Source organism: Pongo pygmaeus, chromosome 7, assembly GCF_028885625.2.
Source record: "Pongo pygmaeus isolate AG05252 chromosome 7, NHGRI_mPonPyg2-v2.0_pri, whole genome shotgun sequence".
NCBI classification, from domain to species: domain Eukaryota; kingdom Metazoa; phylum Chordata; class Mammalia; order Primates; family Hominidae; genus Pongo; species Pongo pygmaeus.
This window is the reverse complement of record NC_072380.2, coordinates 72711302-72734565: the sequence shown is the minus strand read 5'-3', so window position 1 is coordinate 72734565 and position 23264 is coordinate 72711302. Positions and strand designations below refer to the sequence as shown.

The 23264-nt window shown below is 39.7% G+C and overlaps 1 protein-coding gene across 6 annotated transcripts in view; it reads right to left on the bottom strand.

The window, feature by feature from the left end:
* Positions 1 to 23264, bottom strand: part of CHD7 (chromodomain helicase DNA binding protein 7) — a 188033-nt gene that overhangs the window by 110646 nt on the left and 54123 nt on the right. For all 6 annotated transcript variants that reach the window (XM_054499521.2, XM_054499523.2, XM_054499522.2 and 3 more), the window contains exon 2: positions 12985 to 14823. In XM_054499521.2, the coding sequence (XP_054355496.1) occupies positions 12985 to 14649 (1665 nt within the window). In that variant the 5' untranslated portion in view covers positions 14650 to 14823. The remainder of the gene's footprint in view (positions 1 to 12984; positions 14824 to 23264) is intronic.

Genomic DNA, 23264 nt, shown 5'->3' with positions numbered 1-23264 from the left:
AAATAATTTGGCTTGTGTGGTTATACTTCAGTGGTCCTATATGAAAGTCACTAGCCTCGTGGCTATTTAAATTAAAATAAAATTAAATTAAAATTTCAGTTCCTCAGCCTCACTAGCCCCATTTCAAGGGTACAGTAGCCATTTGTGGCTAGTGGCTACCATATTGGACTGAGCAAATATAGAACATTTTCATCATGACAGAAAGATCACGGACAGTACTAGGTTACACATTTTCTACAAACATTATTAGCATGATATCAAAGTACACGGCAAACCTTCTTTAAAAAATAACTTGGAAAATCCTAGATACTTTCTGATAAATTTCAGTACACGGTTATATTTAAAAGGGTTTTCTTTCCTTAAACCTTGAGTTCACTGAACCTATATGACAGCCTGGATTGCAACCACTCTATAGTATAAAATTCAGGAAACATTTCATTTAATATACAAATTGTATATAGATTACAATTCAATAAAATACATATAAACAATATACACAATATTTAGTAAACATATTACAACTGATGGACATTAGAGAAATAGGTTTTCTGTTTACTTTTTTCAACCTCATTTTTACCAATATTTTTATTTAAAAATACATTAAAATATTGTTAAAAATATTTTAAAACTATAGTGTATAAAGTTTGAAGATAATAAACAAAAGGGTCTTCTCCCTATATTTAAATTTGAGCAAAGACAGAACCACTCTTTCTTGCAGAGAAAACCTGGCTCCAAGCTCAATTCTTACACAAGTCTCTTCTCACTCTAAATAGTAAATTCTAAAAAAAAAATGGCAATGGTGTTACAGTGTTGCCCATAAATGTTTTTTATGGATAAAAACTGTCTCCAAAAATGTAAACCTTCCTTACTTATTTGAAAAAATGTGAACTGCCTTATTTTTTTAAAATTTAGCTACTAAATTACACTGCAGCCATCCTTTCAATTTTCTTTTGTGTCTTCCACACTTTAAAACATATGAAGTTACTTTTTAAGAAAAAAAAATAGATTAGGATAAAGAAGCATTATAAAAATCTTAAGTGGGATAGCCTTCATAAATCAACTGAGTTCACAACAGGGCCTTCAGTGCTAGTCAACAGGAACCCATCCACTAAAGTATAACATCATCTCAGGGTTTTGGAGCGCACACCATGAAAACATGGTAAGATGCTAGTAACAACAAGGTGGTGAAGTGGATCACTGGATTTAAGGTACTTGTAAGTTTAAAATTATACTTAACAAAGACTTAGTACTACTGAACTTTCTCTATGTAGACCTATATATATTACAGGTCAGTGGGTGAACTTCTTGCATGCTAGAGGGAATACCAGCGACCATCCCTAGCAATATGAAACAGGATATCAACTTAACCTGCCATTTGAAGTTTCTGAAAACTAAGTGATGGTTTTCACCTTGGTTGAAGTTAGAAAGAAACACTTAGAAAGCAGCTAGTATTTTATATACAGTAATATTTCCCAGAGATTCAACTGAAAAGAAATACAGTAGTGTGATGGTAATTTTTGCTCCCCCCTAGAAAACATTACGAATTTTTGTCTGCCTTATGGAGAATCTAGTAAGTTGATTTTTAAGGCACTGATAGATGATGTCCTGTTTTCCAAAATAAGGGAAAGTCAGTCTACTTCAAAGTGAAAGAGTAGAAAGTGAAAAAAGAAAGAATTCCAAAAGCTCATTTTGATAATCACTACAACAGTAGTTATAATAAAAAATATTTAACATTTATTGGGCATATACCACATGCCACATGCTGTAAAAACTTTACAGTCATTATCTCATTTAATTCTCATAATTCTGTGTAATTGGTACAATCACTGTATCAAGAAACTGAGGTTTAGGGAAGTTAAGTATGTATTTAACATGACTTAAGAAAAAAATGGAAGAGCCACATTTAAATGGAGTTCTCAGTGTATATGAAGCTTGTGGTCTTCACAACTCTGTGCTCCTGCCTGCCCAGCAACCTGTGCTAGCAGTGAGGGGCAGAGTCCTGGCAGCTCCATCTAGTGTGTGACCACTACACAGAATAGTGGAGGGGTGAGAGGCTTAAAAAATGACAGAGAAAACATTAAATGAAAGAAATAAACTGACACTTGTCTCTTTGCACTTACTTACTTTGGAATTAAATTTATATTCAGTATGAAATACCACTCTAGCATCTAACATGGCTCTTTGATGTGGGGAGCTTATTAAAACTGATTTAATGATTTGCAGCAGGGCGCGGTGGCTCACACCTGTAAACCCAGCACTTTGGGAGGCTGAGGCAGGTGGATCACCTGAGGAAAGGAGTTCGAGACCAGCCTGGCCAATATGGTGAAACCCCGTTTCTACTAAAAATACAAAAATCAGCCAGGTGCGGCGGTGAGCACCTGTAGTGCCAGGTACTCTGGAGGATGAGGTGGGAGGATCACTTGAGCCCAGGAGATGGAGTCAGCAGTGAGCCAAGGTCGCACCACTGCAGACTCCATCTCCTAGGCGACAGAGCAAGACTCCATCTCAAAAGAAAACAAAACAAAAGAAAACAAAACAAAAAACTGATCTTATTATTGGGCTCATTTTTATTCTATGAATGGCTAGTCTCTTACTATTGTTTGTTTTCTTCATCAATGATATCCAAGCTTAGAGACCTCATTTATGTGTGAATATTGGTTTTGAACTTTCTTGCAAAAAGTAAAACTGCAAGCCTTAAGCTCACATCTAAGGAAAGATGTTTCCCAAAATTAGACTGAATTATTTCCTTCTTTGATCTAAGTCTTCTACCATGGTTTTCAAGTAAGAAAGACACGTTGTTGCATCAGAGGTCATGTGAGCACAGGGGTTCCCACAGCACCTTATTCCAGTATGAAGATGACTACTCCCTTGACATGTCCCACGGTCTGGATAAACATATTTAAAGTGAACAGAAAAAACATTCAGAGAAATCAATGACAAAAATGAAATACTACTTAGCATCTTACTTAAATAAAACACTTTCCCTAAAAAACTCTGACTTATCTCCTTTAATCCAAGGTATGTCTTCATGCATTTCAATAGCTCTCATTCATGGAAATGTCTCTGACATATTTGAGCAGCCAAAAATGGAGTTAGCTTAGTAATGGGCCAATTTAAAGCAAAGTCAGCATATTCTACTTATTTATTGCCCCAGTTCCATTTCTCCCTGTGGTTACTTAGATATTATCTACAGATTTACAGCTGTAACTCCAGAGAATGGAGAGTAACATTAAGATGTCAAGATCAAGGTAAATTCTCCAAGTTAGTTCCCCATAGTTTATTTCTAGCACGCTCCAAAGTGGTTAAACTTGGTATCTCTTCATGCTAGACTTGTTTTTAAAAATAACAGTGAAAACAAACACATCACAACTTGCAAAAATACCACAATTTTCTATTATTGTTTTTTAATGGAAGAAAATGTTTAAGTTACAAGAGTCCATCAAGAAACATGATCTAAAAATTAAACTTTAATTTCAAGTATTTCTATATTCAGTAAGAATTTTAAGTCTATACCCTCTCCTTTCATTAAAGAGCACATTTAGATACATACCTTCAAAAAACAAAAAGGTTTCAGAAAAAGAATGATCTAAAGTTCTTTGCCTGTTCACAAGAAAGGATATGCACCCTGCAACCTCCCAACCCCCTAAACTGAGCAGCCGCTGGCAAGAGGCCAGAACACTTCATAGCCCACCAAATGGGTGAGAGTGGAATTCCTATGCTAATATTGCAAACTTGTTTCAGCCAGTCTATGAATAGATTAGACAGGAAAGGCATAAGTTAAGCTAGAACACTTGCCATTCGAAAAACCCTCTACACAGTCTCTCAGCACCACTGCTTGCACCTCCTCGATATTCTCCAATGCTTTATACCCATGGCCAAAACAAACAAAAAGACTCTTAAGATTAATAACACTTGCTTACGCCCTAAAACAATTGTTTTTTTGCTTTCACACAGCGAGCCAAGTTACAAAGTTAACATAGTTAAGGTTAACGTCTAGGACTCCTGAAACCTATGGTACAGAATGATTTAGAACTAAACACAGAAAGCAGTAGAGGAAAACAGGACAGATACACTTTAAAGAATATCAGAAATATTATAGTCTTCATTAATATTAAAGAGCATCAAAAAGGCATGTTTTTGATCCAATCTTTAAAATAAGAGGTAAGGAAATGCCTTGCAGCCTTCCCTGACCATCACTCCCATCGTCCTGGAAATTGTCCAGGATAAAAAACAAGCAAGATGATGTGGGTAGTCCTGTATCATCTACGTTGACTTTTTAAAATGCAACGCTGTCAATTTCTTGGCATTTTGCCAACTTCAAGTTCTCCATCAGTACCACTTCTGCTGTCATGTCCTAGCCCTCGAAGGTTCTCCTCCATTTTTTACACTAAGTGAAGGAAAAACAAAATAAAACCTCACTCCTGGTGACACACCATAAACTACTAAAGTTTTACAAGGCAAAAAGACAAGTACAAGTTTGCTACTGACTTTCTTCACTGATACAAGAGCTGCATTCAGCAACAAAGGAAATACCAGGGCCATCTCTGCATGGCTACTTAAGGATTATCTATAGATTTACAGCTGTAACTACAGAGAATGGAAAATAACATTAAGATGTCAAGGCTAGGGTAAATTCTCCAGATTAGTTCTCACAATGCTGTTCCCTTAATTGTCCCCCTAACCCACTTCCCAATTCTTCTTCCTCAGCCAACTATTGCTCTGCTGTACCAGAGACTGCCTTTCTGAAAGATTATTATAACAGGGAAGAAAAAAGCAGCACAGAAGAAAAAAAGTGAAAGAAATGGGGAGGGGGGATCATGCTTATTAATAAAAATGAAGGCTTTTCCCCTTATCCTGGAGAGTCAATTTCATGAAGAAACAAGCTCTGTCTCTATTAGAGACAGAGAGGCAAAAAGCTAGGGGATAGAGGTGAGGAATTAACTATCAAAAGTATCCAAATACCACTCAAAACTAAAATCTTGAAAATGTCTGTAATCCACTTTTCAGAGAAACATGCTATTTTTTCCCACAGGACAAACACCATTTTTATGTAGCCTTCTCTGAAACTCAAACAAATGAAATCAAACTTCAATAATGTATCTTGTCAAGAACTGATATTAATATCCCTAACACAGGCACACCCCCCAGTACTGCATTTATTCATGATACCTAAAAGCACCACTACTACTTCCTTAACCTTACAGCAAAGGTGGGTAACACCTGTCTTGGAGGATGATCGTCATAATTAGACTAACAATTTTACATGTATTTACATGTGAATAAAATTATTTACACTCTGACTTGTTTTTAAAAAGAATTTGCAGCAACTGATAGGGAAAGAGTCTAGCCTGTGCTGTTTAATATGCAGCCACCAGCCATGTGTGGTCACTGAGCAACTGAGATGCAGCTCACGCAATCTGTGTAAAATACATATCAGGTTTTAAATTCTTGCGTAAAATATCTCACAAGCAATTTTTTATACTGATTACATGTTGAAATGTCTTGGATATGTTGGTTTAATTAAATGTATTACTAAAGTTAGTTTTACCAGTTTCTTTAATGGTAAAATGTGGTTACCAGAAAATCTGTATCAACATAAATGCGTTGTATTTGTAGCTCCCATCATATAACCGGACAGTTCTGGTCTAGAACATAGTAAGTACACAAAGATAGGACAGCCAGAATGTTATACTTAAATAACAAAATTCCCTTTCCACCTTGGTGGAGGCTGCTGTCTCCTCCCTGCCTTCCACCATACCAGCAATCTCTCCTTAACACGGTCCTTGGCACATAACAGGCACTAAATAAATATTTATTTCATGTGGTACTGCCTTTCATGAAGGTACCTAAGATACCAAGAAGAAAATGCAGCACCAAAAGTGGCTACTTTTAAGAATATTAATTGGGACACCTAGCAGAGGCCTAATATCCAGGCTTCAAAGGTAAACTAACAAACTAAAATCTTATCACCTACAAAATTTTTGATGTCACATAAAACTATACTCTTTTACAAAATAAAAGCCATCTAAGGGGCGAGGCTATCAGCCATTCATGCTTTCAGACTATGGGGTGAAAGGACAGATGGAGTAGATTTTTCCCTGTGCTTTAACTTGACATTTGGTATAATTCTGACCTCTGGGATAAACCAGCTTGTTGGATGTTGAGGAAAAACGCAGACAGGTTACTCAATAAGCCGTAGTATATACAAATTGAAGTAGTCAAAAGAAATACTTTAAGAGTCTTCGTGAGAAACAACAGGCTGTTGAGAGCAACCTATGGCCCAAGAAAGAGAGACCAGTAAAGGCTGGATGGTTTGCTTTAACTAAAGATGTCATGAAGAACTAGCAGTGGGCCACAGCAAGTGAGAAAGCAGTGATTTCTTTTGCCTTCCCTCTGTGAGCACCAGAGGGGGGCAACCTGCTCCAATGAGGTCCAGCCTGGGTGCCTGTTTTCTGAAGGTGCACACACTTGCAAAAGCCCCTGAATACCACTTAGGTAAAAGCTGATTTTTTTTTAAGAGACATTTTGTTTTCCCATCTTTCCCAGACATCTTTAGAAGTGAGAAAGGTAGTATTGACAAGATACATCTGCTCTCCATTAAAAAGGTATTTTTGTCTATTTCTGATTACAACCTGCATACGTAATCCTTAAGAAACATAGCCACCTTCTTCCATAAATTTACTTAGTTGCCAATTACTCTGCCCATGTCTGTAATTCCTTTTTTTTTTTTGAGACAGAGTCTTGCTCTGTTGCCCAGGCTGGAGTGCAGTGGCGTGATCTTGGCTCACCACAACCTCCGCCTCACGGGTTCAAGCGATTCTCCTGCCTCAGCCTCCCAAGTAGCTGGGATTTCAGGCATGCGCCACCACGCCTGGCTAATTTCTGTATCTTTAGTAGGGACGGGGTTTCACTATGTTGGCCAGACTAGTCTCGAACTCCTGACCTTGTGATCCGCCCACCTCGACCTCCCAAAGTGCTGGGATTACAGGCATGAGCCACCATGCCCGGCCTTGTAATTCTTTATTTACTGGGTAAACTTAAAGAATCTCAGTATAAGATTGATGCTACTTGAGATTTACCAATAAAAGGTTGTCCCTAAAAGGCTATTATTTTTTTTGAAAACAAAACAAAACAAAAAAAAAACTGTACCACTGATTCTTCCAGGTTTTTTTTTATCTCAAGGGAAAATGAGGAGATGGCAAATTATTACCTACCACCTCAATCTTAGTAGCCTTTAAATTTTTTTTCTACTTCTGTTTCATGATGACTATATTTCAGGACCAAATTAATGGAAAAGGTACAAATGTATCCAAAATAAACTTATTTTAAGGACACCTTGTTGCAGATCCTAAAAATTCAACTAGAACTTCCCATTTAAGAGAATAATCCATGATCTGGGACACGTCTACCGACTGTGCAGTGTAAATTCTATCCAGAAACGCAGGGACTTGCCTGTAACCTTAAGGACAATCCACTTAATCAGTCTTTCTTTAGATAAGCTCTTCAAATGAACAAAATGTTGCTCTTGCCTTCCTTTTAGATTGTTCTCATCCATGTTCACAGTGTACTGATAAACCTTTCATTTTTGGTTCCACCCCCTCTCCACCCTCTTCATACTCCTGGGTGCTGCAAAGAGCCCCATGGTGCTGTGCCCATGCTGAAAACACCTCCTAGTGCCCTCCAGTGCCATGGGCCCGGGACCATGCAGCTTTCTGTCCACTAAGCCCCAGACCTACATTCCAGCTATACTAGGGACACTCAAGGCCCAAAGGGCTTTCTGATCTTTGCACTCATTGTTTCCTAAATCTTAAACTCTTTTCCCTCCTTTATCCATCCTTCTCTCAACTTAGACTGATCCTTCACATCTCAGCGAAGACATCACTGCCCCCAGAAAGCCCTCCCAGACCCCCACCTCGCCCACTTTAAGAATGATTTTAAAGATCAGTGCTGATCTCTACAGTGTGCTTTTCATGGCATATTCTTGCCTGCATCTTCCTGCTCACACAACAAGATTGTTCTCCCTCCCTCAAAGAAAAGCACATAGGAAGCCTCAATATTTGATAAGTGTTCGCTAAAACCAAGGATGTAAAGTCAAACAACTATGAAAATGTTTGACATTGAAATATGTAAGATTCTTCTTAAAGCTTTGCAACAGGCAATTCTGAACACTTGCTGGATGTATCGTTTTTGAGTCCCCACTGTTAAGCACTTAAAAGACATTACTACTAATCTCACTGAGCCTCTAACCAGGAAGGCATGATCCCTCACTTCAGAGATAATGAAATGAGGTCCTGACACCCTTACTAACGTCAGGTGGTGACGTTAAGCGGTGGTACTTCTATTCAAAAACTCAGACTCCAAAGCCTGTACTCTTTCCTTCATACCAGTGGTTCTAAAATTGTGGACCAGGGTTTCTGTAGGGTCTGTGAGACCAGAACTATTTCTACATGATCCTGAGATGTTATTTGCTTTTTCATCCTCATTTTCTCCAAATGAGCAGTAAACTTTTCCAGGGGCTTATGACTAGCACACAGACTACATTCAGAAGCAGATGTGAGAATCAGTATTTGATAAATATAAAACAATGCCACTAATTTTTAGTCTTGCAAAAAGTTATCTTTCATTTTTTAAAAAGTTATCTTTCATTTAAAAAGTATTATGTATGTTAACACATAATGGTTTATTATTTTTAAATAATTAACAAATCAATATTTTTAACTTTCATCAATATTTTAGCTGGGCAGGGTGGCTCATGCCTGTAATCCCAGCACTTTGGGAGGCCATGGCGGGTGGATCATCTGAGGTCAGGAGTTCGAGACCAGCCTGGCCAACATGGTGAAACCCCATCTCTACTAAAAATACAAAAAAAATAGCTGGGCGTGATGGCGGGTGCCTGTAATCCCAACTACTAGGGAGGCTAAGCAGGAGAACTGCTTGAACCTGGGAGGAGGGGGTTGCAGTGAGCCAAGAAGGCGCCACTGCCCTCTAGCCTGGGCAAAAGCATAAGACTCCATCTCAAAAATAAAGAAAGACATAAACACATAAGTAAATAATAAAAAACTTAAAACTTTCGGAGACAGTAAATATCAATACATATAACTCACATAGCTAACACACACTCTTTGGAGTCCCCAATAATTTTTAAGAATGTGTAGAGGTCTGAGATGAAAAGGTTTGAGAAAAACTCTTCTAATTAGCTATTGAAAAAGAAATATAAGCTAGGGTTTTTCCCTTCCCTGTAAATCTTATCAAATAATCGAAAGCCTAGTACTTCCATTAAAGAAATGTCCATGTACCAAAATGTGTAATTTTTCACATTTTGATCTGATGAACTGTGGCCTTTTTGTTCTAATATTTTTCTTTGTTGACTTTTCAATATAAAGTTAAACTTATCTTTAAAGATACTTAAATATGTTCCATAATTTAGAAAATATCCACTCAGAAGCCAAGAAACACATAAAGAACATAATTTCTATTTTTAAAAAGCGAAAAACTCAGGAAGAGTTAAGTCTACCTGAATGTGATAATTTCATTATCAAGTTAAATGGACATTTCAACCTAATCTGGTATCTTCCCTGATACCTGGTATAGTATTGAGCCACTACTCCATCATATATAAAATGCAAAATAATTTTAGTAGCTCTAAAGCAAAACATAATTAAATAAAAATATTTCCTAGGATAGAATGTCAATCATTCAGAGAGAGAGATTTTAAAGGTATAGGATAGTATTTTGAATTACCCATATCATTATCCTCCTCACATGTGGCAACACAGTCTAAAAGGGGGATAATATTTGCACAAATCAAATTTAGTTATTTCATAACTAAGGCTGTATTACATAACATTTAACCTATCCTTAAAAATAAAGTTAATTTTGGTGAAACCCCGTTTCCACTAAAAATACAAAAATTAGCCAGGCACGGTGGTGCGCACCTGTAGTCCCAGCTACTCAGGAGGCTGAGGCAGGAGAATCGCTTGAACCTGGGAGGCAGAGGTTGCAGTGAACCAAGATTGCGCCACTGACTCCAGCCTGGCAACAGAGTAAGACTTCATCTCAAAAAATAATAAATAAATAAAGTTAATTTTACATTGTATCTACATGGGAAATGACATAATTATGTAGCAAGGTTTGCACTTCAGGAGATCAGAAGCTAAAATTAGAGGAGAATTAACATATATACCATGGAGTGGACATTATACTAGGCACTCGGTATATGTTAAGCCCACTTAATCTAACACCCTTTGTGCTGGGTGCTATTTTTCCTGCTTAACTAATGAAAAATCTCAGGTAAAGAGAAGTTAAATCCTTTGCCTAAGATCACCAGGTTAATAAGCGATAGAGCTGGGGTCCACATACCTTTGTAACTTTAAAGTCTATGTTCTGTGCCTGAGACTTCACACCTCCCTAGCCTTATGTTCAAAACTCAGTGTTTCAAAATCTGAAGAGGATGCAAAGTTAAGCAGAAATAAGAAAGCAAATGAGCAAAATGGAAAACATAATTGTACTTAGAATGAAAATACCTCAAATGTCCTAGTTTACATCCCTGTAAAGGTCCTGAGTTTGCCTATAATGACACATTCAAAGAAGGAGGGAACCCATGTGGGCTCTCCTGAAGTCTAGCACAGGACACAGCATGCGTGAAGCCTCCACTGGTCAAGGACTCAAACACCACAGACTCACACATGTCCTCTGAAATGCCCACTGAGGCATCTGTACTCTTAAAACCCAGGAAAGCTGGAGGAGAGCAACAATTCTCATCCAGGGATCAGATTATAATTACAGGGGGTCTCCAAACTGTGCTCACCCTCCGGTGAAGACAGAGGATGCCAGAATGAGAAAGTCTGAGAAACCACTGCTCTAAAATATCCCTTGGTTAGTAAGAAACTTTCCAGGGAATAAGAAAATAATAATTCCTAAAAACTAAGTCACATTCATTTCTGTCCTAAAAGCCACCCAGGTCTGCTGGCCTCAGGGACAGTACTTTTGGTCCGCTTTGAGGAGAGGCGTTTTGCCCTGAGGTTATGTAAGAATCACCAAGGGTGGTTATATGAGGATCACCAAGGTCTTCAGGGAAGCTGCCCTGCCCACCGGCTGAGGGCAGCTTCCCTGAAGCCACTACTTGTCCTGTGGTCCCAGGAGTCTTCCTGACCTCCACTCCCCCAGTCCAGCTTAGGACGAAGCTTCAGAGCCTCTGTATTAAATGCCTGCGTGAATCTTAAAAAAAATAATAATAATATATATTTTTTTTTAGATGGAGTCTTGCTCTGTTGCCCAGGCTGGAGTGCAGTGGCACAATCTCAGCTCACTGCAACATGCACCTCCCAGGTTCAAGCCACTCTCCTGCCTCAGCCTCCCAAGCAGCTGGGACTATAGGCATGCACCACCATGCCCAGCTAATTTTTTGTATTTTTTAATAGAGACGGAGTTTCACCATGTTGGCTAGTTTGGCATTGAACTCCTGACCTCAGATGATCTGCCTGCCTTGGCCTCCCACAGTGCTGGGATTGCAGGCATACCATGCCTGGCCTAAAATACTTTTTTTTTCTTTTTTATAATGAACTGACAAAAAGCATAGAAGACAATTATCACCACTAACAAAAAAAAAAAAAGATGCTGCTCTGAGATGCCCTGAGTGGCTTTGTTAACTGACCAAACCCTTTCACTTTCAACACTGCTTCAATCTCTTCTGGTCCAAACTGTCCTCAAAGGCCTAGAAAACAGGTTCACACTTCATCTTCTGCTTCTCCATCTGTCCTGTGGACTGTCTAATCAATATCACTGGCTCCCTCCCCATTTAAGTCCAAATTCCTTAAAAAGGAATCCAAGATCACAACAATCTGTCCCTGACTGATACTTTCCAACCTATTCCCTGCAGCAAGCTTGACTTCCTGTGCCCTTGTTTAGCAAACCATACCCCAGTCTGAACTGCTGACCTGACCTGGGTTCACCTCCCCTGGGTAAGGCCTAGCCAAATTCCAAGCACCCTCGACTACAGGTTATTTCCTCTCTCTGGACATTTGTCACATAATCATGCCTGGTCTCTCACTCCTCTGTATTTTCACATGCAGGTCTTATTTCCCCAAAATTGACAATAAGTCCATCAAAACAAGCACTATGCTTTATAGCTCTAAAATCAGCTACTGTGCACTCCAAAAACAGAGCTGCAATTCTGGTAGATAATCAGTATATATTTTTGAATAGCACTAAGAATAATCTGTATACACAGGCATTAATTTATCTTTCACAGACCTAGGGCATAAACAACAAAATTTATAATGGAAAGATATCTTTGTGAATATGATAATGTAAAACTTAAATCTGTTCTTTTATAAATTCTGAACGATAACAAAAACGTCAGCTTACAAAATAGGAAGATTCCCTACTTCAGTGCTGGGTATCCACAACTTTTAGAGACCAAACATCTTCTGTGAATTATCATTTACTGTGATTTTCTACAGTTTGCAATTAAAACTCATACACACAAATTCAACAGTTAGTAAAATAAGTATCACAGAAGCATACGTTTTGCAGCTTCCCAAGAAAAATATCACAATATAAAAGGAGAGATGGAGGAGACTACCACACACGCATAAATCTTTGCTAGAAACCAAGTGTCAGTGTATTTTTAAAACACACACACACACAAAGAAAGAGAAAGAATAAAGAATTCAGAGAAGGAAGCAAAAGCGTTTGTCTCGTGAGCATTCTGAGTCCTCTGTCCATCTCCCTGCTAGCGGTGACCCAGCTCCTTGTCAGCAGGGACCCAGTCTTAGTTATCTACATATCCTTAACATCTAGCACAATCCCTGGGACAGGGAGATTCATGCCTGAATAAAATAAATGCGTAAGTCAATAACAAGTAAAAATTAAGGCACTCATAATGAAAAAGTTTTAATAGAGTTTAAAGAAAAATTCGATCAGACAAGTTAGCCACGTTGAATTTCACATTGCAATGCAGAGGCAGGCTCTGTGTCCCCTTACCTGATGCACAGGCACTTTCTGCGGGGTGTTCTGGGGTGATGGGTGGAGCTGTGCCCAAGGCTGGTGATGAGGGTGTGGAGGTGAAGACTGGTGGTGCAAGCCCGGGTGGGGCTGCAACGGAGGACAGGTTGGCAACTGCTGAAAAGATGGCTGTTGACCAGGATGTTGTTGGCCAGGTATCAGTCGTTCCTGGATTGCTTGTGGGTCTCCAAGGCCAACACCAGGACAACCATTTGGCCTCATGTGCCCAGTCAACTCCCTTGGTGCCGAGGACATGCCTATAAATGGACGAGACTGCTGCATGTTTCTGGGGCCCATATTCCTCTGTCCAATTCCCATGGCACCAGGGGGCTGGTGAGATGGCTGAGGATGGGGCATATTTGGATAACTGCCAACTTCCATTGGTATCCCAGCACTTCCCGGCCTGACTTGTGGAGGAGGAGTGCCTGCTGGATTACTCATTGCTTTCATGGGTGACATGGGAGGTGGAGAGGCATAAGTTCCCTGAGGCTGTGAAGGATGCATAGTTTGTGTGTTCATTTGGTTAAGTGAGCCACTGGGGTGGATGGGCTGCTGGTGCATTAGTCCTTGACCACTGTTTGATGGGAATCCTACAGCATTGGGGTATCTTGGTACGGACTGATTCATTGGAGTATTATTTGTAAGGCCTAAATTTTGATTCATCCCTGTATTGTTAACTAATCCCTGATTTAGGTTACTGTAAGGATATCGAGAATACTGCCCTGAGTTGTTTATAGTAGGAGAGGGGACTGTCTGGCTCCGAGAACTAAAGTTAAGGGTTTGTGGCCTAACAGCCCCTTGTTGGGGAGGATTCGGGGAGAATCTGGGACTGTGGGCAACGGATTCTCCATGGAGAGCAGTAGAGGGGTGGTGATGGAACTGCTGCACCGAGTGACGCAAGGAAGGTGCCATGCTGGGACTCTGCTGCGGCACGTGGGACAAGTGGCCAGGTCCTGAGGTGGCAATAAAAGGATTTCCCTGATTGAGGCCCTCTTGGCCTTGGGAAAACTGGCTCATCCTCTGCTGTGGCTGACCATGCTGCTGCATGGAAAAATCCCCACGTGCCATATAGCTGCCCATCTGCTGCATGTGCTGAGGGTGGCCCTGTGCAGGGGGCCCTGACGGTGCCGGCTGCGGTGGCTGCGGCTGTGGCTGCTGCTGCTGGTAGGGAGCTCGTATCTGGTCTGGTACCTGAACAGCCCTGGGGCCCCACATGGAGCTGCTGTCCACAAAGGATTGCCCATGCCTCTCATTCTGCATGCCAGGGTAGACACCCATCTGACCGCCACCACTGCCACCATGGGGCACCTGAGGAACGGGAGGGGTGTGATACTGCGAGTGCGGAGACGCGAGTCCGTTCCCAGGGGTGTTGCTCATCATTCTGTTCGGCTGATCCATCAGATGCATCTTTTGTTGTTCATACTGATTATAGTGATCAAAATGTGTCAGCTTTGTTTGATTTTGATTAGTTGAAGGATGATGAAGGGATGGCTGTAAAGAGGCAAAGCCTTGGTCTATTGGCATTTGCTGACCCATAGGATTTACTGGATTTTCCGGGTAACCACATTCTCCGAGGCCTTCAAGACCTTCACTGAAAATATTCCCATCCTCGCCAAAAAGACTCATCATTCCTGGATCTGCCATCTTCTTCCAACACACGGCTCCTCCAAACCACAGCTCAGGAGCTTGCCTGTGCTTCACTTCACTGAGGTGTTTGCCCTCAAAGCCTATAATCCTTAACTAATCTTCTTCATGTCATTCCATATTTCTTTAATTCTCTTGGACCCTGCAGTGTCAGGCAAAGTCTGGATATAGGTCCTGGAAGGGAGTTGGGGGGTGGGGGGAGAAGAAGGAAGAAAACAAAGAATTAGGATCCGATGATAAAAACTGCCAGTATTTTGTACATCTGAATTTGGGCCCCATCAACAATACTAATCTAGCTCCTCGCTGAGCTGTATTTTATAAATTTAGTTCACTTTAAGAGAAACTCATTAGCTTCTACCAGAAGCATCATTATGATCGGTTACTTAGAAAGCAAGTAAAACACTAACCTTAACCTTAAATTAATCCATTCACTACACTTCCTAGCATTCCATTCTTGGATGAAACAGAACAAAAGAACACAACATGAAGCAGCAGCAGCTGCCACAGCAGGCAAGCAGATGTATGAATATAGCCAAGCAGCTCATCTGCTGAACTAAAGCCCTGGAAATGCTCTGGTTACCAACAGCCCGCCCTTAACCTTATTCCCCTGAGCGCTGTAATCAGATGAGCAACAGCAGCACCAAGGGCTGTGAAAAGCTCAACTTAGTTAAATTGACTAGAGGATTATACAAATACCAAAATCGGTCATTTCATACAAATTAGATATTTACAGCCCACATACAACTATGTAACTGCAACAGAGGCATCTAACAAGAAAGTGTTCATAATGATGTTGAAAAGCAACCTTGAGAACAGTACAATAAATTCATAATTTCATTATGTTTAATGGCAGAAATATACAAGATTCAGAAAGGGACTAAAAGAAAAGCTTTCATTGTCCAAGAGGACCAATTTCACTCATGGCTCTGAGCCTACCATGGTCCCAGTCTGCACTGACACAGAGCAGCCCAATCACCAGGCTCATTATTCACCCGCAGGCACGCTGGGCTCTGGTGGACCAGAATCCCACGTGACCACTCAGAGAAAACTAGTTGAGTGAATACTTTGTAGACACTAACTATTCTCATAACTAGAAACACAACTTTCTCCAAAACTGAAAATTATTTTAACAGAATAAAGTTCAAAATATGCTCTCTTCACCACCGCTTTAAGTCCTTTTGGGACAAGGCAGGACCTAAGCAGGTAGGGAGACAAGTTGGCAGGCACTTGTGTTCGCACCCTACGTGCTTCCAGCACACTGTGTACACTATGTAACATGCTGCATTTTATTCAAACTCTTCCTAACTGATCATGTGTCAGATTAAAATAACTAATTTAAAGAATGCTTTGACAATCTAAACAGGAAAGTGTTTTTGTTGAGCACTAATTAAATCAACAGTCTAATAAAGACCTAATTCATATAGAGAAAATGACTGAAATCTTAAACATCTTTGGAATTTAACTCAATTTTTTTCTCTTTTATAAGCATATTAAGCATTGTGTGATAGTAGCCCACTTGAAAAAACAATATCTTGTTGAAGAATTTCCAAAGTGATGATATAAACAGGCTCAGTCATAAATTCTACTGACACACTTCCATTAGAGCATGGGAATGAACAATGGGCTAACCAACACTCCTGAGAACTTACCAGTAAGACACATAAAAATTCTGTTTCTGCCTGCCATATTCTAACACATTCCTAACAAGGGGAGAATTTTGCTTACAGAAAATGTAAACAACATTCCTGTTCACTGTCAGAACTACAGACATAACACCTGAGAGGGTCTCCAGGTCTGTAGTTTTCAGGTGACAGCTGTCAACTAAAGTCAAAGGTCTCTTCACTCTGCCGCTAACTGCCATGAATTTTCTGATCTACTTTCTCCAAATACAGAGGTCAGATGGGTGAAAATAAGGTGAGCATGAAAGCTATTTTACTGAAAACACGCTGCTTTACCATGCAACTATTTTAAAATCCAAAATAAAGAGAAGTAGACATCTCCAGTGCCAGCTGCAACAAATATTCTTAAATTAAATACACTCCTAAGAAGGCTAAGCAGTCAGTCATCATTTATTCAAGGCTCATTCTAACTTTCAAAGAAATAAATACTGGAATGGACTTGATAATAGCTTAAACCAGCCATGCAGACCAACCACTTACCAACATAACCTTTCAAATTAGCTTAAGGAAAGTAACGTCTACACATGTGTCCTGGGGAGCAGCTTCATCCTCCAGGGTCCGCCAACTGTTATGGGAAGAAATGCTACTGACTGGATGGGGCTCCAGGCCAGCTCCAGGTAAAAGTGAGCCCAGAGGGAGTGGATGGCTTAGCCCACTGGTGACCTTCTCTTGCAAGCCCACTGAGCCCAGAGGCAGAGGCAGAGGCAGAGCCAGATCAAGCTTAGAGAAGTGGCGATGAAGTTGGTGCTTACTTTTTATCAGCTTAAGATTCAGAAGAGGGACAAGTTGCCTATGAGCATGAGTAGAGAAAAAACAGCCCTGCCTGAGAGTAACCATACTGACCCTTGGCTGTGCTCCTCTTCCTGTTCCCTACACCCTTCTACTAAGTGTCCATCTCCCAGACGCATGAAAAACGCCAGCATTATATGGTATCAACTAAGCATGTCGCTCACCACAACTACAACCATGCTCAGGTAAGGTCCAGGCAGAGAAGTTCAAAAACTGGCTTTGTAGTCTGCCATTAGTGACCGCTCACTGGGACAGCCACCAACGCCTTCCTGCCCCTTTTCTGACCTCAAGACCCAGCTGGCAACTATGCCAGGAATCCATCTGGTAGCTGCATTTCATATTTCTGATTTGAGCTAATCTAATTAATTTGTTTTGGTCCTTTTTTTAAATTTGATCAAGACCATCTGAATGCCCACTTTCCCAAGTCGCAGCTGCAATGTATAATTTTGTGTTTCTATAAAAGATATTCATTCAAAGCCCTATTTTGAAAGCTTCTCCCTTGTCTACACTCAATATCTAGATTTTCTGTGTCTAGATGAACACTGTTCAATGGGCCACAAATGCGAGCCATTACACGTAATTTTTAGTTTTCTAGTAGCTACATTTTAATAGTAGACCAAAAGAGTGAAATCCATTTTATCAATTTCTATTTAACCCAATAAATGCATAATACTGTCATTTCAACAGGTAATCAATATAAAAAAAAAATAAGCTAGTTTACGTATTTTGGCATTGAGTCTTTGAAACCCAGTATGTAATTTACACTTACAGAAAATCTCAATTCCTATTAGCTACATTTCAAGTGAAAAAATGGGACATATGGGGCTTTGGCTTCCATACTGGACAGCATAAAGTATTTAAAAAGAAGAAACAGAAATAACAAATTAGCAATGAAATTTTTTAAAGTCTCATAATTATCACTTGGGTAATAAACATTCAAGTTGCATTTATGTTTTATTTGGCTTTACATAAAAATTAACTCTCAAATCACAATTATTTATTCAAAATGTATTTACTGAGCACCTACTATGATCCAGGCACTAGTCTAAGAGCTGGAGAGAGATCAGTGAGTAAAATAAAATTCCCTCTTGTCCTCACGGAGCTTATATATCTGTAAATGATGCATCTCTTAAATAAGAACTAAGATTCAGGGCTTATGTTATTAAAAATATAGGTTACCATTTTACAAAATACTCCACAGTAACTTCTGATGAGGAATACTCTAACCAAATGTGAGAATATGTAGCAAACGGTACCTATGCATATAATGGAGACATAGTAATTCAAGTTTCTACTCAGTGCCCTATTGGCCAGCATTTTCTGAGATGTGAACTAAAGGACAGTTCAGAAGATGCATATGTTTGGGGATGTGGAGGGGTCACAACGAGACCACTCAACTAACACAATCATCAACATTAGAGTTACACTGTGAAACCAATTACAAACATTTCAGAGTTAGGAAGCACTCTGAAGACCTTCTAATCCAAACCCCTCCTCATTTAACAGATGAAAAAAATCCTTTTATAGACTGAGAGGAGTAAACTTCTTCTACAAAACATTTTAGTGACAGTTCCCAAAGATGAAAAAAAGTGAATGAATGAAACAGCAGCTTACTAGTGAGGACAAAATATTAAAGGCCTGCATCAAGTCTGTTTTATTCAGAGAATCACTAAAACAACTGCTGCCATCACCAAATAGAAGTGAATTTCCTTTCCAAAAACGTTTTTAAATCATACTATATATAACTTTTAGGAAACAAGCATATATCAACACCAAATTGGAGCTATTGGTAAATTTTATTGGGAAATAGCCAAATGAAAAATGGGCAGATCCAAGCACAGAATCAATGGTAAAAGCAATGGGTGCGCAAGAAACCAAGATGAAAGAAATGTCGCTGAAAATATTAATATTTTGAAAAAATATATGTATATATAAAATTTGTTAATTATACACATTTTAAATTTTTACTTATTAAATTTATTTTATATATAGTGATTTTCTGACCTTCCAAAACAATATAAACAATTATTTACTACACTCTTCTCAAAGTAGAATGGCATTTGTATAGCTGAGTTTTAATTTGGTAGTGACGCAGAATCTTTTAGTGTCACAGGTGTGGACTAGAAACCTAGCAAGGAGATAGGTGAATACATAACACCTTTCGCATGCAAAGTATCTCCTATAGCTCAACCACTATGTGTCCTATTGTGTAAGTAAAATGTCATCCAAGGGAAACTTTTTTGATAAACAGCCAACACGTGGGCAAGAGTGAAATCATAGGACATGTGCCTATTGGATACTAAAGACTATTTTGCTGCTTATGGTTTGATTTTGAGTTGTTCTATTTAAATTTCTCTCTTCCACCTCCAAAGAGCGTGAGGTATAGAATATCACTGTGATAATGATTCTGGGGATGAGGGTGGAGCATGAATCAGAATTTCCAAGGAAGCATCTTGCAGCTGAAAAAACAGCACATCACCACCCTCATCATAACCCATGGAGACACCTCTCAATCAACAAGGCTGCAAAACATATCAAGAGGGGCAAAGAATCCACACACTGGTAGGTGGACAGACCACAGATAAAGGGCTCACACTGCTGAGCTTCCACTCAAAGTGAAAGTCCTTTCAGCTAGATCCTGAATCCAGTTAACAGCAATCTCCTCCCACTGCCCCACCCACAACCCAGCCCCCAACAGCCACTTGGGAACATCTAGCAGGACCAACGCTTGCTGGTGAAGGAGACATCTATCCAACTGACAAGAACCTGGATAAAGAATCAGGAAGTGCCCCCCAAGTCACCAACACCAGCTTATCAGTTCACCACAAAGTATTTTCCGTATTTGCTTCATGGGTCAAATGATGTCCTTCCTGAACCCCCTGGCTTGGCCAAGGGGGCCAAGACCACATTTTCTTCCTGGCCAAGACCACATTTTCTTCCTCATTAGTATGCTAGGGCATTGCCAATACTCTATGACGGTGCTGTGTAATCCAGAAGCCACCAGCCACATGTTGCTATTTAAACTACTTAAACTAAATAAAACTTAAAATTCAGCTCCTTAGTCGCACAAGCCACATTCAAGTGCTCAAAAGCCACATGTGGTTGGTGGCTACCTACTCGACAGTGCCTATAATGAACATTTCCATCACTGCAGAAAATTCTATGGAAAGCACTCCTATGTATTTCTTCTTAGAGGTAACATGTTTAAACAAAGACCATATTAAATAGCAGCAATCCTCTTTCATAAAAAATATTTTCTCCTCTTTCAGAGATTAGTATTCTTTTAAAGGTCCATATCTACCCTTTGGGATGAAATATATGGTATTTTTTCCATATATCGTATTTTATGTTAACTATACTTACAACGTATGTCTCCTTTCTGTATTATCTCCCTACATATATTCCTATTTCTTCATAAATAATTTTCAGTATGTTAGGAATAAGTCTCAACTATACACAATTCAGAAAAAGATTTAGAAAAAAAAATAGTATGTGAAGTCCTTCTAAGGTCTGTTTGTCCCCAAGCATCATATTAAAAATAAAACCATAAATAGTAATAAGGATTGTACTGGTAACCTCCATTCATATTACTAGGTTATCTCCCATTTTGCTGATATTAACAGAAGAGACACATTTTTAATAAGGAAAACCACTGACGTCATATAGGGCAATGCTACGCCTTATGTTAGCATTCCCTATGACAGTAACACCATCTCCATCCACCTCTTCAACCTAGCCAAACAATGGGAAATAAGCCTAGATCCTTCCTGCCATCATTCATTTGAAAAATATTCAAGGTTAACAGACACTGTGTATACAGTGTTGAACGAAACAGATGTGGCCCTGTCCTCGTGCAGCTTGCAGTTTGAATAAACACCCCAGTACATCCCACACATTCAGTGCATTTCCCAACCTGCTAATGCTCTCTCCCAGATATTTATGGGTCTACCTCCTCCTCCCTGTTTACACTAGCTCTGAGGTAATCAGACCTTCATGGTTTAGTGAACCACAAAAAATTAGAAATCTAATCGGTTCTCCTAATTCTGGTCTCAACGCTTTCACACTACTGATTGAATGATCTTATAAAACACAGATTACATCATACCTCTCCCTGATTAAAATCCTTAAAGGACCTCCCATAGCTTTCAGGTTCCAGTCCAAATGCTCTAGCATGCTTGAAAGCACTAATAATCAAATCCTTATTGACCTATCCATTCTCAACTCCCTTAACTCCCTTCCCTCTGTCCCCTGAAGCACTCACAAACACCCCCATTAGGTATATCAAACTACTCAAAGTTTACCAACCATCCATCAGCTATCTCATACCTTCCTCGCCTTCACACCCATGGTCTCTTCTCTGGCCTCCTTATCCCCTCACTGTAGAGCCTGGCCTCTTTTTCGTCTCAGTCCCTTTGTTATCACCCATCTCCGGAAGCTTCCTGACCCTCGACTCTCCCTCTTCAGGCTGATTCCAAAGCCCTCGCTAGCACCACCACCACATCAACATGGGCAGAAGCTACGAAAGTGCCAAGCACACTATTGTTCTTATGTGTTCACCTCCCTCTCTTTCTGGCGACTGGAGCCTTGCCATGTGAAGTGGAGTCCTAAGAGACATGACCCCTGGCACCCCTGGGAGCTGGTAAGAGACGCAGACTCTCAGGCTCACCTCAGACCTCCTGCACCAGAATCTGCCTTTTATTAACAAAGGCCCCCAGTGATTCCTGTGCATGTGAAAGTTTGGGAAGTCCTGCTCTCAGACTCTGAGCTCCTCCTACAGGACAGCACACACTGACCACTCAGTTAATATAATGGATCAACAACAAATGACACATGTTACAAAGAATATTACAAAGCAACACAAAGATATGTCACTTAAAGAAAGTAGTCTTGACATTTGTGTCTGACAAATAAACAATACTGATTTCATTCAAAGAATTACGAACAGCCCTTAGTGACAAATTTAATCTGTAACAGTTTACAAGGAGTGGGTATCTAAAGATGGTTTAATTTTAAAGATATGCCCATCTGTTTGCCAATCATTTGTGCAAGTCAAAAAAATGCAGTTAACATTAATATCTAATGCTATGTTACATAACATACTATTTCACAGGTTTCTTGCAGAAATCTTTCAGTTATTTCTACATAACTTTGAAGAGTCTGGATATTCTGAGTAGCCTTTATGATAAAAAAAAAAGTTGTTCTTTTGTTCCTTCATGCAGTACTGAGGCTAATATGTTTCCTTTCAAGGCAACTAATGAAATAGCACTTGGCTAACAGCTTATACTAAGTGCATACCCACAGCACTAGCTTTTTCCTAAGTGGGCAAAAGGAGTATATTACCCCATACATAAATTATGCCACAAAAGCACAAGGATCATGGAAATTTGTGTTCTTTACACCCTGCAATTCAAAATTCAAATACCTCTCTGAAGCTAACTCCTAAAGGCTAAGCCCACTGAGAAGGTGGCCAGCACCTTGACCCTAACGTGGAGACAGCTGACCTGCTGCCACAGTGCAGACACTAAGAAAATATGTCCAGCAGGGTCTTCATTCCATGTGCACAACATGTCCTAGGAACAGATGGGCACACATTCTAATAGCACCTGAAGTACTCAACATTGTATGGCAAAAGAGAAATGAAGACGAACATATATCTATATATAACATATCTAGGTGTAGATCACATATGTAGCTACATAAAATATATGTATCTATCCTGTATCTTTTTTTTTTTTTTTTTAAGAGACAGGATCTCGCTCTGTCACCCAAGCTGGAGTGCAGTGGCACAATCATAGCTCACTGCAGTCTCCCAACTCCTGGGCTCAAGTAATCCTCCCAATGCAGGCTCCCAAGTAGCTGGGACTATAGTTGTGTACCACCACACTCAGCTAAATTTTTTCTGGGAAACAAAGTCTCACTATGTTGCCCAAACTGGTCTTGAACTCCTAGGCTCAGGCAATCCTCCTGCCTCAGCCTCTTAAAGTGCTGGGGTTACAGGTATGAGCCACTGCACCAGGTCTCATATCTTTTGAATGTTATCCTAATTAATTGTAATATGGTAGAGAAGAAAATCAAATGAAGAGACAGGTCTAGAAATAAGTAAATGAAAAACTTTTAAGTAATTTATTTTGGATAGGAAAAAAATTA